Genomic DNA, 15,651 nt, shown 5'->3' with positions numbered 1-15,651 from the left:
AATATCTAGATGACTCTTTAGCAAACTGTTAATAGAGATTATTCTGAATGGAGAGAAGCTGGCATTATGAGTGATCCTTACATTTTATGTTATGTATTGCCATAAAGCTGTTCTTTAATCATAAATAGGTATTATTTTTGTAATCAGAAGCAAAAATAGTCTACGTAGCCATCTTAGAAATGAATGAGTACTACCCATGACTAATTTTAATGCACATTCATTCTTGAAGACATATAGATGCTGTAGCATAATGTACCTATAGCGCAAATGTACACTGACACTTCCAGAGGGGAAAGGCACCTTGCTACTGTCTTCCCCGTTCAGTCTGTTTCTTAAAAAATCCAAAGTCCTCTTCTGCTTCTGGGCGGTAAGGACCCCTGGTGTCTGGCTCCACCGCTCCGACTACCCCCCACTAACCTCACCACACACCCATTACTCAAGACAGACTGGTTTCCTTGCTTCTGTATGTCTGCTCATTTATGATGCTCCTCTCACCCGGAATGGCCTTCCTTCTGTATTACAAATCTACTCACCCTTCAAGGACCCCTTTGAGTCCACCTCTTCCAGGAAGTCCTACGTGAATCATCAATTCCTTCTCCTCTCCCCAGAGGAGAGGTTACATCCATAATACCCAGGTGCACAAGTTCTCACTTCATTATATTCTTGTTTTTGCACTTAACACTATCTAGATATCTATTAACTTAAGCTCTAAATATCAATAAATAATAAAAACTTGTCTTTAGTTTCCTTTGGAAGAATCCAGAGCTCCCAAACATATAAGAGGCTGTGCCTTAGCCACTCCAGAGCATTTCTTGGGTATGTATTTTAGCTACTAGACGTCGAGGAGGCAAAGGGGTTAGAGGTACACACTTTGGAATCAGACAAACCTGTGAATGAAACTCAGCTCCACCACATATGTGCTTTGTGACTTTCGGACTCACCACTTCACTCCTCCTGGCCACAGTTTCTTGCTCTATAAACTGAGACTAATCATTTATACTTCTGATTCATTAGACATATTAAAATAGATTTAAGGCCATCAGCAGAATTAAGAAAATAAAAATAATGATTTTTTTTTTTATCACTTGGGAATTAGACAAGGAGACACGCAAAACCCTTATGTAAACCAGAATGGATGCCTTTCGAACTGGCCAAGGGGGAAAATAACTAGCAATGCTAAAAATCAACAACTAGATTAAGGGATTAGAAGGTCCTGTGTCTCTTGATATAGCTATCACTACAGCTTTGGTGGAGGACTCACAGAGCATCAAAATAACAGATGACATAAGGAGAGTGACTTGTGCGAGTCATCTAAGAATATTTTGTGTCCCTGAGGAAGCTGAGGAACCTAGCCCTGGAATGACTTCTCCAAGAGCAGTGTGCTGCTAAATGAAACCTTAGCTGGGCCCTATATTCTGAGCCAAACACCTCCTTTGGGTTGAACTTGATGACTCCTCTGAAAACTGCCTGCAAAGTAGAAGAGTCCCAAGGGCAGGAACATAGCCTTTCCTGGGCATAAACAGCAAGGGATTGACTGAATCCAGCAAAAAGCAAGCAGGTCCTCCTACCTGAACACTGGCTTCTCATGTCACTTTGGCCATTCTTTGGCCACCACTTTTGCTAAACCACCACTGGGATTTTTCTGTTGGGTATTATTTAGGATTATGAATGAGTTAAAAATATATGTACATCATTTGGACAAGCTTTCCTGAGCCAAAACTCATATAATTCATTTTTTAAAAAATAAATAATAATTGTTTCTAAAAAGTTATTTCTGGCATCATCTTCTCTTCTCTACACTTAAAAAAAAAAAAAAAATTCTTTTTCACATCCCCATTTTTCCCAGGACATACCCTTTGCTCTCGCAAGACTATCCCAGAATTTCCACCTCTGAATCGTGGCTCACTGATGTTATTTTTCCCAACTCCACCACCCTTCCTTCTGCCTGTGCAAAATCCCCTCATACAGAACAGAAAGAGCGGAGAGGCCCCATGAGTCATAAGAAATCTCAAGATAGTTTGAGGAATTTTTGTCTCTAATAAAATTGGGCTAAAATATCCAGCTTCAGCTCCAGGGAAAGAAATTTCAAGGTGAGCAATGAAAAGACAAGGGAAAATTCCTTTTAAAAAAGAACCGAGATTAGTTGTTTTAGGTGATTCAACTAATGAGTGAATGTATTTTCTGCCAAAGAATAAAGTAGGTTTCTTCTCTTTTGGACATTTCCCCCAACTGAGGTTCTGGAAGACTTAAGGTAATCTCCAAGCAGTTCACCAAGAGATACAAAAGTCAGATGTGGAATTATGAAGCAAACGCTAGTGTTGCTGGGAACTAGCTCTGAATAAGTTTGTTAGTATATGGTTATATTTCTGAAGAACAAATGTTTTTGTTGGCATGGGAAGAGAGAGATGGGTGAGTTGACTATATTCCCAGGGCGTGGAAAGCCTACGATTGAAATGTTTTAATCCTTGGCACACAAAACTGTGGCTAATTCAAAAAGTCGCAGAAATCCCAGGCAGGTGGGTTTCTTGGGAAGTATCTATCACATGATCTCTGGGTTCAGGGTGGTGATAATTTCAGAGGTTCCTCTTTGCCACTGAGACAAACTCCTAATAGTTTAACCCCTGTAGATTTCCTGGTGTATAATAGAAGATCCAGGGTCTTCAATGTCACTTTGCTCCACTGGAGCTGCAGACCTCTAAGTCTTTACAGTAGAAACATCATTCTTTATAATGAGTATTAAAATAAACTCTAGATCACAATTTAATGTAGAAATTCTGATATCAAAAAGAGAAGGTTAGTAGTGTCTGGTCAGATAATTTTGAGACCAGCAGAACCTATTAAAAATTATAGTCAAACCATTAAAATTATGCCTTACATCCCATGTGCTATAAACGATGTAAATCTTTGTACTTTACAATTAATTATTCACTCTAGAGTGCCTATTTCATTATTGTCATTTTTAAAGAAACCACCTCTTTTTCCTTTCACCCCAAGAGAAATCTGATTGCAATTGGAACCTGTGTGGAAGGTCTGATGCCCTAGCAACTAATTGGATCCTCTTAAAGGTTGAATTTTATGTCTGACCTATTTAGAGATCTGAAAAGCTTCTCCTCGAAAAGCAGGCATCTCAGATCTTAATTTTTAAGTGTCAAGTATTGCTGCAGCCAAGGTTAAATGAGTTGATAGTTTGGAGCTACACTCAACACGATTCTTACAGAAGATTTTCTTTTTAAGCTTAAATGTAATTCATACACCACCATTTCTAAAGCTCTATCTAATACCTTATATTTCATGTACGAATCAAAGAATATATTTAGGTCAAGTTACACTGTAAGTGACATCTAGAAATATTCCATATGTTGAATATAAAGGTTTCAAATGATATTTATTAAAGCCCAAATTAATCTCATGGTTATTGCTATAATTTCCCCCCCAAATCATCTATAGCATGGATCAGTGAAGTACCATTCATAGGCCAAACCCAGCCCCTCCTTTGTTTTTGTGCATAAAGTTTTACTGGAACACACCCAAGTCCATTTGTTTACTTTTTTTTTTTTTCCTTTCCCTCCAGAGAAAGGGTCTCACTGTTGCCCAGGCTGGTCTCCTGCCTTGGCCTCCCAAAGTACTGAGAGTACAGGCATGGGCCACTACATGAGGCCCATTTGGTTACATATTGTAAACAAAGGCAGAGTTGAGTAGTTGTGACAGAGACTACATGACCCATAAAGCTGAAAATATAGTCTATCTGGCTTTTTTTACAGAAAAAAAATTGCCAATAAGCCAGGCCCACAAGACAAAAACTGCATGTTCTCACTTCATATGTAGAAGCTAAAAGAGCTGATCTCATAGAAGTGGAGAGTAGAATAGTGGTTACTAGAGGCTGGGAAGGTTGGTGGGGTGGGGGGTGAGGGGTTAGCCAGAGATTAGTCAGGGCATACAAAATTACAACAGGATGGGAGGAATAAGTTCTAGTGTTCTATAGCACTGTAGGGTAACTATAATAAGCATCAATTTACTGTATATTTTCAAATAGCTAGAAGAGTGGATTTTTAATGTTCTCAACACAAAGAAATGGTAAATGTTTGAGGTGGGGGCTGTGCTAATTACCCTGATTTGAACATTACATGTTGTATACATGTATCAAAATATCACACCATACCCCATAAATATGTAAAATGATGTGTCAATTAAAAAAAATTTTTTTAAAGTTTGCCAGCCCCCAATTCATGTTTAGAGAAATTGACCAATACAAGTCTCACAAAATGAGTCTCTTCTAACCAATATGTTGTTTTACGCTACACGCCTGATGGGAAAAGTTTTCAAGTAGAATAGGAAGTTATACCCACCAACGAGTTTTGTTGTTCAGTTTCACTCTATAGCTTCTCTGAAACTGGATTTAACTGCAACCAAACACTAAGTATGTTCTTTCACCAGAGACACAGAGAATAAGTTAGCCCACTCCAGGGTCAATAATTGTGTGCACTTGCTTCAAGAAGAGGCTCTACTACCAGGTAACCCCACACTAGAAATGTCCCATCTCTCTAGCTCCACCATACTGTCTGTCTGCTTTTGAGGGCCAGAAAGGCTTCCAAACTGCCTCAACCCTCAGTTTCCCACCTCTACAGAAAGTCTCATTATGCCTGGAACGATGATCACATTTAAAACGTTCTTTTGTCAAGAAAGATCTTTTTGGCCTGGCAGAATAATTATGTAAGAAAGTTCTTGTTAGCGCAGTACCTAAGGTTTCACCTTCAGACTGTTTGTCTTTTGAACCTGCCTCTTACATGGAAGTGAAATAAACTCATCCTTATATAATTTGGTTCTGTGTGGTCACATATGTTGAGGGACTCAGCACAATTAACAGAATTAAAAATTTTGATGCCTCCAAGAAATCAAATTGGTCAGTCAAAAGAATAGGTATTTAATAAATACCTACCTAACTGTCCCCATTGGAAAATTAGGGGACAGGACCAATAGCGTATCTACAAGTGCAAATAGAGAACTAAGAAGATGAGTGACAGAGGAGTAGTCAGAGTAGAGTTGGGGCCAATGAATATCAGTCTTCAGAGGAAGTCAAAGTCATGGGCTCGTAGAAAGACGCAGACAGGGGAGGAAAGGCTGCTAAGCTCCCAGGAAAGCTTACTGCAAGGGGCAGAAGTGCAAACGCAGAAGTTAGACGCTCAGGGTTAACAATTACAGAGATGGTAGAAAACATCACTATTTGCTAGCAAGGCCACTCTGCAATGGGGAAAGAATGACCAAATGGTCAACTCTGAATGCAATGCAGAAGACTTTGACTTTGATACGACAGACACTAAGACATGCCTGTGAAATGTCTCGATAAAAATAGTGTTTACCAAATATTATTCTAGAGTTTAGAATAGAAAAACCGACTGAGAGTTATAAAAGAAAATCTTTTACTAAAAAAAAAAAAAGAAAAAAAATCACAAAGCCCCTCACAACATTTTTCTGTTAATTCATAATATCAAAGACTTTTCTACTGGCCTGGATGCTATCTATATTATAAAGGGAGGGGTATCACAACTGAGAATTCTTTGTGTTTTCTCTGGCTTGCTCACTAGGGCACCAGCAAAATAACTATGTTACCCTCATTCACCTTATTCATATCGCAGCTGGTCTTAATGTCTGATTTTTGTTTTTGTTTTAAAGGCATCACAGTGGCTATTTCCTAAAGCAGGCAATTCCATACAGCATAACTGGATAGATAAAAGAAACAAAATAATCTATTTGTCAGGGGAAATTGGTAGGGGGAGAAAAACGATGGAATGTCACCACTGGCTTGACTTCTTACGAAAGATACAGTTGAATTTTAAATTACATATCCATTGCCCATGCATCGTGTAGCTTCTCAGACCTAAACAAATCTCATAGCTAAACTACACTGTCCTAGTTCCTTTGTTATTTTATTGCTGTGTATGTATGTGTATTTTTCTGTACTGAAAGCAAGAGACTTGGAAACAGCCTGATAAAAGCCAGTCCTATATTTTATATGGCAGGAGAAGGAACACAGTAAACACAAACACAGCAGAGCACTTCCCTTTGTTGACAACCTTATCGTTTTCCCTTAATGCATTGTTTAGAATAGCAATTACATGTCATTTCCTATCATCTTATACACAAAACCAATACCATACAGCCGTTGCTTTTCTTTCCAACAACCGATCGTGAAGACTATATGGAGGATTCGTGTGCTGGTGAAACATGTCAGCACTGACAGCTCAGAGCCCAGGAGCTCTGTGGAAGCACAGAACAGGTGTGTGGCCAGGCAGCTGGGGTGAAATCTCCCCTCCACTTTCTCATTTTTGCTTTCTCGGCTTCCTTCCCTTAAAGTGTTTCCCTCTGGATTGGGCGGGAGAGCAGCTTAGGCAGAACCTCCCTTTTCAGGCTATTTCCCTGTGCCAGAGAAGACTGGCTCACTCTCAAGACAGCAAGCATCTGACCACTGCAAATAGCAGTGAGCATGTCAACTCATTTTATTCACATCCCTCACTAGGGAATCGGAAAGCCAAAGACGCACTGGTGATTTCCCTGGTTTTATGGATCTCGACTCCCCCCCAAGGCCTGCAACACATTTTTGGTTCATGTGTTCACAGTGTCCTGGCATCTGCAGTGTGGGAAACCTGAACTGAGAGCCAATAGCCCCACAGCTTCTCCCTATTAAAATGTGCAATTGGATTTCACATGTGTGTTTCGAACACCATTCAAGGCATGATTTACAGGCTACTGTCTAGCCCCACAGCTGTTTTTCCATCCTCCAGACTTAGCTGTTTCTAGGAATCCACCATCCAGCTCCCCAGCAAATAGCCTTCCTACTTTGGGCCTCCTCAGTTATCCGGGGCCATGCAAAACTCTGCAAGACCTATAGGAAGGGTTCAACAACATACTGAATGAACTATTACGTATTCTTTCCACATAATTAGTCGTTCATGGGATGAGTCTTCTGTCAACCCCATCTTCTACTCAACATTTTTGTCATCAAATTCATCACTGCTGATCTACTGATATAGGTTATTTATGTCCATTAAAAACAGCACAGGTCCAGTGACTTGTGTAGACCTTACTAAATTGTTAACACGCAAAGCTTTGACAATTACTATGTTCTCTCTTAAGAAGAAAAAAAAAAAAGAATCACTTTTATATACTGCTTATTATTTTCCTGTGGCTAAACAAAGTCAATCTGTGTTACGCAGAAAGTTACTCAATATGACCTTGTCATGTTTCTGTGACACCGGCCTCTCCCCACAGTCCAGCTTCTGAGAAACTGAAATCACTCCCCAATAAGGTTAGGTCTGAGGCTTGGGGTTTTGGTTAGCTCAGATGTGAGTGCTGATAATATCCCCTAAACATTTGATTTTAAGTTGCTGGAGGGCCAGAACAGTACTGTATTCATGTCTGATTCTTCTGTGTACAGTATAGCTCTTTGCAGAGAGCACAGGCTCAAGAAGTTGACTGAACTCAATTCTTCTTAGCCCATGCAAAGGAAGATGATCCATGCAGTGGGTGGTCTACAGGATTCCCTCGTCCTTCGACTGAGACCCACCTTTCCAGGGAGAAATGAAAAGGAAGAAGGTATGACATTGAGAGAAATGTCCCAGAAAAAGACTTTGCTGGGAATCGCATTGGGAAGGATCAGTTTCCCCCAAAGGGCTCCACAGGGGTAGCTTTCATTTCAGATGATAGCAATTCATTAAAAGCCATGTTACATAAAGATCTTACAATTTGGGTCAAATTAGATCTTCCCTCTGGTTGCAATATCCTAATCTTTTCCAGTGAACACGGTATCTCAAGGTGCAAAGAGGACATTTTGTTTACCCTTCACAGGAACTCTCACCAAGCCCTAGATTTGAGACACTAAGTTCTTAGCAGAAAACAAACAAACAAACAAACAAACACACACCATGGGCTCCCTCTTACATTTGAAAACTACCACACAGAAGTTGAGGAGAGTCATAGACGTCGTAAGAAGCCTCTTTGTTGACAGAAGTCCTTTAAGAAAGGCAGACCAGCAAGGAGCATAGGGTTTGACATGGTGTTTAATGATTTGCAGAGGAAAAGCCACCAAGCTCTACAAATCAAAAGTCCTTTCCATCTCAGGACTTAACCTTTTCATTTCCTCCTCTAGGTGTCTGCTCACAGACCTCACGAATCAAGATTACTTATTTACTCTTTTGATAATCTGAGAATTATACCCTGTTGACAAATTGGGCCATCAGATCTTCAGGTTACCCAAAGATTCTCTTGTTTCAAACACTTACATTAAAAATAACCAAATTCATCCTTGTTATAAATGGTCCAAAAGCCAAGAATTGTAACCAAAGGATGAAAAGCATAGAAATACAATGACCATGTATTCAATACCTACTATGTGTCAGATGGTGTGGGCATTTTGCACGTGTACATTTTCTCATTAATCTCTCAAGATCATCAGGTGAGGCAGAGATCATTATCCAATTTTGCATACGGATATGGGAAGACGAGACTGCCCAGGGGAACATGACTCACGTTGAGAGAAGTAAGATTCAAATCCAGGCTTTTGTTCCCCTTAAAGCTCCTCCTAAGAAGGTAAGAGTAGACCTTGGGAGACAGTCTGTTCCCTGACCTGGGAAATATTCAAGCCGGAGGCAGTTAACCGGCTACTGCAAAAGGGATCCAAGCCTTAGTGGGGGTTGGAACAGAGCAGCTCCACCCTCAAAGAAGCCACAGACTTCATCCACTTGTATTCTAAGCATCTGATTCTGCGGTCATTTCGGGTAAGCTGAGTAATCAAAATAGGTCTGCTGCTTGTTTGGATGACTATCCCCATGCTCACTATGCCATACCTGCAGGTCCCAATACTGGACTCTCTCCTCCTCTCCCCTACAGCTCTGGTCACACTGTCGGTGAGCAGACCCTCTCCACGGCTTCCTGCGTTTCTTCTGAAGCTCCACCACTGGGCAGTTGAACGCTCCTCCCAACTAAAACTTCCTCAACATCCTTCCGCTATGAGAAATGCCGATGCTACCCCGAATGTATCACGTGGCCCAGTAAGACACACTTGCCCACTCGCTCACCCTTTCTATTCCTACTCTGAATTTTGTGTCATTAACTTACATATCTGGCACCCCAAACTCTTCAGAGCACATATGTACATTTTTTAGAATAAGACAGGATATAAATAAAAACAAAGCGATCTGCCTGGTACTCCACTCGCTTTCCTGACCGAAACCACACAGGAAGGACCCAACACTCACCCCTCCCACTCGACAAGCTCCCTCCGCAAACGACAAGCTCCCTCCGCAAACGAGACCGACTGCCACTCTCATCATGGCGCCACACACATGGGCAGTGAGCGCCTTCCCCCTCCCTCTTCCATTTCTACAATTTTGACCTTTTCACGTTTCTTCCTTCACTTGACCCGTCATGTCTGCACCTAAGATTTTCCTCTGAAGAGAATGATTGGCAAGGAATCCCGGCCCACCTCGACCCCGAGTGGTTAATTCTGGCTCGGAGCCCACTTTTACCGTTGGAGTCTTCCACGTCTTCGGCGGGGGTGGCTTTCTGGGAGGAGTGGTGGGCGTGCGACGAGAGGAGACTGACGATCCGCGGCCTGGGGAGGGTCAGGGCTTTTCCGTGGACCTTGAGGGAGTGTTCCTTCAACTGGCTGATTGTCATGGTGGAAAAGGAGCACCAAGAACACTTGTAGGCATGTTCACCTGGGAGAAGATGGTGGCAAGGGGCAGACAGGGAAAAGAGGGGAGAAGGGTATGAGCGGGGTGGAGAACAAAACAACACGGTTGATTTGCGCTACAGAAGGGCCTCTCGGGCTTCATGGTCTAGGAATGAACTCCCCCGGACCAACTACCTGCCCCCTCCCACAGCCACACTGCGCCTTTGGGATCGCCTTTGGGATCGAAACTCTTCCGCGGGCTCCAGAATCAAGCGGGCTGGCCCCTTCTCATTGCATGATCTAAGGGCAGAGGGCGGGGATGAGCTGATTCCCCACAGGGAGTGAAACCCAACTGCCTATGATCCCGCCTTCAGAAAGATTCCCCAGGCCGGGCGCGGTGGCTCACGCCTGTAATCCTAGCACTCTGGGAGGCCGAGGTGGGCGGATCGTTTGAGCTCAGGAGTTCGAGACCAGCCTGAGCAAGAGCGAGACCCCATCTCTACTAAAAATAGAAAGAAATTATATGGACAGCTAAAAATATATATAGAAAAAAATTAGCCGGGCATGGTGGTGCATGCCTGTAGTCCCAGCTACTCGGGAGGCTGAGGCAGGAGGATCGCTTGAGCCCAGGAGTTTGAGGTTGCTGTGAGCTAGGCTGACGCCACGGCACTCACTCTAGCCTGGGCAACAGAGTGAGACTCTGTCTCAAAAAAAAAAAAAAAAAAAAGAAAGATTCCCCAATCCCTCTCTCTCTCTCCACTACAAATGAACAAGTCAGGTTTCATTCAAGGTTGCCTTTTTATCGACCACAGAAAATAATATGCTTAACTCTTATTCCAAAGATCTACCAGTGGCTTCTCAAGCACAAAGTCACTCTGTTGTATGATTCTTAGTCTCTATTTCCTTGCTAACTACATACCTCCTCATGCCACATACCCTATATATAAATACATATATTCATATATATAAAACATATATATATATAATTTTTTTTTGGACCAGTTCACCAACCTCAGCATAAAACTGCGTTTCCCTATCTAGTCAATAGGGCAGAAATGGGTAAAGTAAGTCATTTCTCTAATGGAGAGAACTGTATATGTAAACATGGGGAGGATGAGTGTGTGCATCTCCAATATTCTTCAATAAAGAGCACATCTAAGTAAAAATATTTTTCTTTTAATTAATTTTATGCCACTGAAATACAACACAGATCACCATGACCAAATTGAGGTAGAGTGTGATTTACCTTTGCCATAAGTCAGCTTTTAAATTAATTACATTTGAGAAGTAAAAGTGTGAAATAGGCATGCTTATGTTGTTGGACAGATATATACCGGTTATGATTAATTCTGCTTTTCATAACAATAGACTTAGAAATGCTCATGCCTCCAACCCAGTCCTTCTACTTCTAAGAGTCTTTTATATTAAGGAAATATCTTTTACTACATGGAAAGCTTTACTTAGAAATATACATTATTTAGGCTTGAAAAAAGGTATGAAACAACCTAAATTTCCAACCATAAGGAAACAATTAAGTGTGACATATCCTCTTGATGAACTATCATTCCATTAAAATCAATTCTTGAATTTTCTTCAGTGTTTGTAATAACATAGGAAAGAAAAATAAATAGAAAGGCAAAATATTTCCTAGATTACATGCTAATTACAAGTGTTAAAAATAATTACAGAGAAAATGACTGGAAATGTATCAGATGTTAACAGGAGTGGTCTTTAGATAATAAGATTATGGTTGTCTGACTACATTTCTTCTTTCACTTCCAGACTTTCTCTAATGAACCTGTATTTTTAAACATTTATTTTTAAGGTGAAATTTAAAAATCAGAGAAGAAAGAGAAGGAAAAAGAAGAGGGAAAAAATAGGATTTGTAGTAATGAAAGTTTTCTGGGCCACTGAAAATGAACAGACAAAGCTGGTGGTCTCGAGATAAATATTGAGAGAAACAAGAATTGGAAGGTAAATCTCTGCCCTTGATTTTAACCAACTGAGATTGTTCCTTCCCTGCCACCATGAAAATTACTAAATGGTTTCGCATGTGAAGTGAGCACAGCATCCAAGTTCTGCAATTAAGCCTTCTTCTCACCACTGTTGACCTCCGGAGCCTACATTCCCAAGAAAGTCTTGAAGAGAACTATAGGGAACCCTGAATTTCCACAGCACAAGGCAGAACAGAAGTTCAAAGAAGTCAGAGGTTCCAAACAAAAACATAAGTTGTTCCCTCTTTAGGTACTAGACGACAATGCTGGTCAGTGAACAATGGTATTTACTAATATATATGATATTACATATAATACTACTGGTCTCCTTATTCTATTTTTCATTTTGTAATGCCAGCTCGGTTGTATGAACCTTGCTGGGTGGTTGTGAGTCGCACAACCTGAGAGCGAATTCAAATCCAGATGATTTCGTTAGTCCACACTACTTTTGACCCTTTGAAATAAAAGAATCCATCTAGAACAGACAAGATGAGCCAAGAGTCTTTTAGAAAATGTATTGCTCTCTCCAAGCCAAGCCCCTCTCAATGGCTAACAGCCATGTCTCGGAGACCGAGGTTCCAAAGTGTGTGGAAAACTGAGTTATTATACATTACACTCAATCTTTCTTACAGGATGCTCTCTTTTTCCAGCCAATGTGCACCGCGAGGCCAGTATCCTTGGTCAGCTCCAAGAACAGACACTTTAGTTACTGCCCTGGAGTCAGTGTGCAGTCTCTGAGGCTCTTTCAAAGTCCTTCCCACGGGCCGAATCATCTACCCGGCTCTCACTGGTAAAAGTGCTTTTGACAAGGCTGAGGCCTGTGGGAAGAATTCACCAGGATGGTGCCCCGGCTGAATAATTTACAATATCCACAAGTTAGAAAAGAGTGGTTTGAGCTCTGAAGCCACTTACTCCATAGACTTTAGTAGAAGCTTCCCGGAGACAGAAAAATACTAAAAGATAGAGAAAGGCCTCTATAGCGAATTTTCCTGTCCCATCCCTGACCCCTATGGAGCCTGGGGCAGCTGGGAGGCTTGGGTAAATTTACTGAGTTAAGTCAGTTCAACAGTAGCCAACACGCAAGACATCGTGAAGAGACATGGTCCGTTTGCACAGAGTATGGGGAGATGGCAAAAGTGAAGGACCCAGGTTCTAGGCAGTTTTTACAACACTGTTCAAAGTGTTGCCAAGTATTCTACAAGGCACAAGAGACGTTTCACAATACCTTCCCTTTAGGATTGTCACGAGCACTGAGTAAGATGAGGAATAGCACATGGTTAGTGCAGGGTCTGTAGGTAAGAGATGTTCATGACATACCAAGTGTTAACCACAGTGGTCTTTAGATAATAAGATCATGGAGGACCGACTATATCTCTTCTTTCATTTCCAAATTTTCTCTAATGAACAATGAGATGGAACAACTAAGTGACAGAGAAACCAGCACAGCTCCTGGACACTTATGACCCAAAGTATTAATAATTTTCTATCTGGTGTATAGAACGGTATCTAAGGGCATCTCTTGAGAAATCTCACCCATTTTGAGTTCTCTTTGTCCCTTCAAACTTCCTTAAGATGATAACTTTATTTTAGTTGAAAAGTCTCTCTAGCAGACATAACAATTCTCTCCAGCTCCACACGAAAGGCTAAGTAATTTAGAAATTTCTTTATAAAAACAAAGCAGCCTAATTCTAACCTGTGAGTAGCATCAATCAACCATGTCATAGGTGACATGGGCTTTGTATTATTTTGGCTTTAAGGGATTTTCTTTAATAATTTTATCTGTTTCACAGATAAAAACAAAACTGAACATGCAACCAGCTCAAGAATAACTTATGCCTCAAGTGTGGGAAAGAAATTTAAAACTTTATTCAAGAAAGACCATGAGATTACAAACTCAGAGAGTGCTGACGAGCTTGTTCATCATGAATACCAACTCACCAGCGTGAGCTTTGAGTATATGCGTTTTCAGCCGGCTGTTGTAGGAGGACTTGAAGGAGCAGAGTTTGCATCGGAATGGTTTGTGGTGTCCGTGGTGGGTTTGCATATGGCGATCCAAACTTGATGCAGAAGGAAAAAAAAGAAAAAAAGAAAATGACAAGATTAAAAATTTCATACATTTTCTCATTGCCCTTTTCTAGGAATCCCACTTCTAAGATGTTCAAAGCCCTTTTGTTTATTTTCCAATAATGGCACTTACCAAATTATTTAATTGGCGAGAGTTGTACCTACTCTAAGAGAAAGGGAAGCTAACAGAAGAAATCAAGACATCTTTTTGGATTGAAAGATATGGCAATGGTAACAGGTCATGGGAGACACCTTTATTTTCGCTTCTCAGAGCACTGCTATTTGGCAGAATGGATCCAAAAAGAGAAGGCACAACAATATGGGTGAATTCAAGTTTTCTGCCAAGCCAGTGAGAGTGCCTATCAATGTGTCTTCTAACTTACTCAAAAAGAGAAGGGGAATTAGTGAAATTTAGCATTTGAAAAGGGCTGAAAGGGCTGACTTCTTTCTACATTTTAACTCTGTTTTTATCATCAACACTAGAGTAGGGAAGGGAGGTTCCAGAGTGATTGACCGTCTTGCAATGCAGCTGTCTTGTTCTCAGTATCTATGTTAATACGCAGGCGTGGTGCAAGTGTGCTTCAAGGACTCACGTGCTCAAAAGGCTGGCCATCCCTTCTGATAAACGCAATCATGTTCACTGTACGTCAGTCCTCCAGAAGCAACTTATAAGGGAAGTTATTTAGTTACAACGAACCCCTGGTACTTCACAATAACTACTGGCCTAAAAAAATAATAAATCTACCCTACAAGGTGTGGGAAGAAGTTCTAATTTGTATGTAGTACTCCAAAGAACTGAATTCCATTCTAAATGACTCGTATGGGAATGGTACTGCTTACCATTTAAACACATAATGCTCCCCTGAGTTCCAAAGCAGCATTTTCAGTTGCCTCTGGACACCTCCACCTGCATGTCCTTTAGCTGTCTACACTCAACATGTCCCAAACAAACCCATCTGTCTTTTTCTTTTTTTTTTTTTTTTTTTTTTGAGACAGAGTCTCACTCTGTTGCCCAGGCTAGAGTGAGTACCGTGGCGTCAGCCTAGCTCACAGCAACCTCAAACTCCTGAGCTCAAGCGATCCTCCTGTCTCAGCCTCCCGAGTAGCTGGGACTACAGGCATGCGCCACCATGCCCGGCTAATTTTTTCTATATATATTTTTAGCTGTCCATATAATTTCTTTCTATTTTTAGTAGAGATGAGGTCTCGCTCTTGCTCAGGCTGGTCACGAACTCCTGAGCTCAAACGATCCGCCCACCTCGGCCTCCCAGAGTGCTAGGATTACAGGCGTGAGCCACCACGCCTGGCCACCATCTGTCTTTTTCTACAAAACAAATTCTCTTCTTCACTTCTTTGTTTCTACAAATGGCACTACCATTGTCCCAGTCAACCAGACTGAAAACCTCAGTGCCATTTGTACTTTACTTTGTCCCTCATCCCATGCATTAAGTCGATTTTTCCAAGTCATGCAGATCCATTCCTTCAACCATTCCCTAACTTCTTGGATCAGCTACTCTTACTGCTTCTTAATTGATCTCCCCAACCTTTTTTTTTTTAACTCCAGAGCACAAGCTATGGAGTCAGACTACCTGGGATAAAATCCCAGCTATTATTTATAAGCTGTGTGTCCTTGGGCAAGTTACTTAACCTCTCTAGGCCTCACTTTTCTTATTCATATAATGGAGGCAATAATGGAACCATACCTTATAGGGCTGTTTTGAGAATGAGAGGAATAATACTTGAAGGCACTTAGTACAGTGCCTAGTATACAGTGAGATGCAATAAATGTGAGCAATTATAATTACTTAACTAATTCCAGACTCTTCCTGTTCCCAGTAATTTCAATTAGAAAATACTATTTCTTGGCACCTAAAAACTCCAAATATGGTCTCTGCTCAAGTATTTGGACTTTATCGTCCACTATTC

General features: G+C 41.1%; 1 protein-coding gene across 2 annotated transcripts in view; it reads right to left on the bottom strand.

The window, feature by feature from the left end:
- ZNF462 (zinc finger protein 462) overlaps positions 1-15,651 on the bottom strand; it is a 138,261-nt gene that overhangs the window by 60,673 nt on the left and 61,937 nt on the right. For both annotated transcript variants that reach the window (XM_069474524.1, XM_069474525.1), the window contains exons 6-7: positions 13,600-13,718; positions 9,522-9,713 (exon numbers count right to left, since the gene is read on the bottom strand). In XM_069474524.1, coding sequence (XP_069330625.1) covers positions 9,522-9,713; positions 13,600-13,718 — 311 coding nt within the window. The remainder of the gene's footprint in view (positions 1-9,521; positions 9,714-13,599; positions 13,719-15,651) is intronic.

The sequence above is a fragment of the Eulemur rufifrons genome, chromosome 7 (assembly GCF_041146395.1).
Source record: "Eulemur rufifrons isolate Redbay chromosome 7, OSU_ERuf_1, whole genome shotgun sequence".
In the NCBI taxonomy this organism is placed as follows: domain Eukaryota; kingdom Metazoa; phylum Chordata; class Mammalia; order Primates; family Lemuridae; genus Eulemur; species Eulemur rufifrons.
This window is presented reverse-complemented; position numbering and strand designations above follow the sequence as displayed.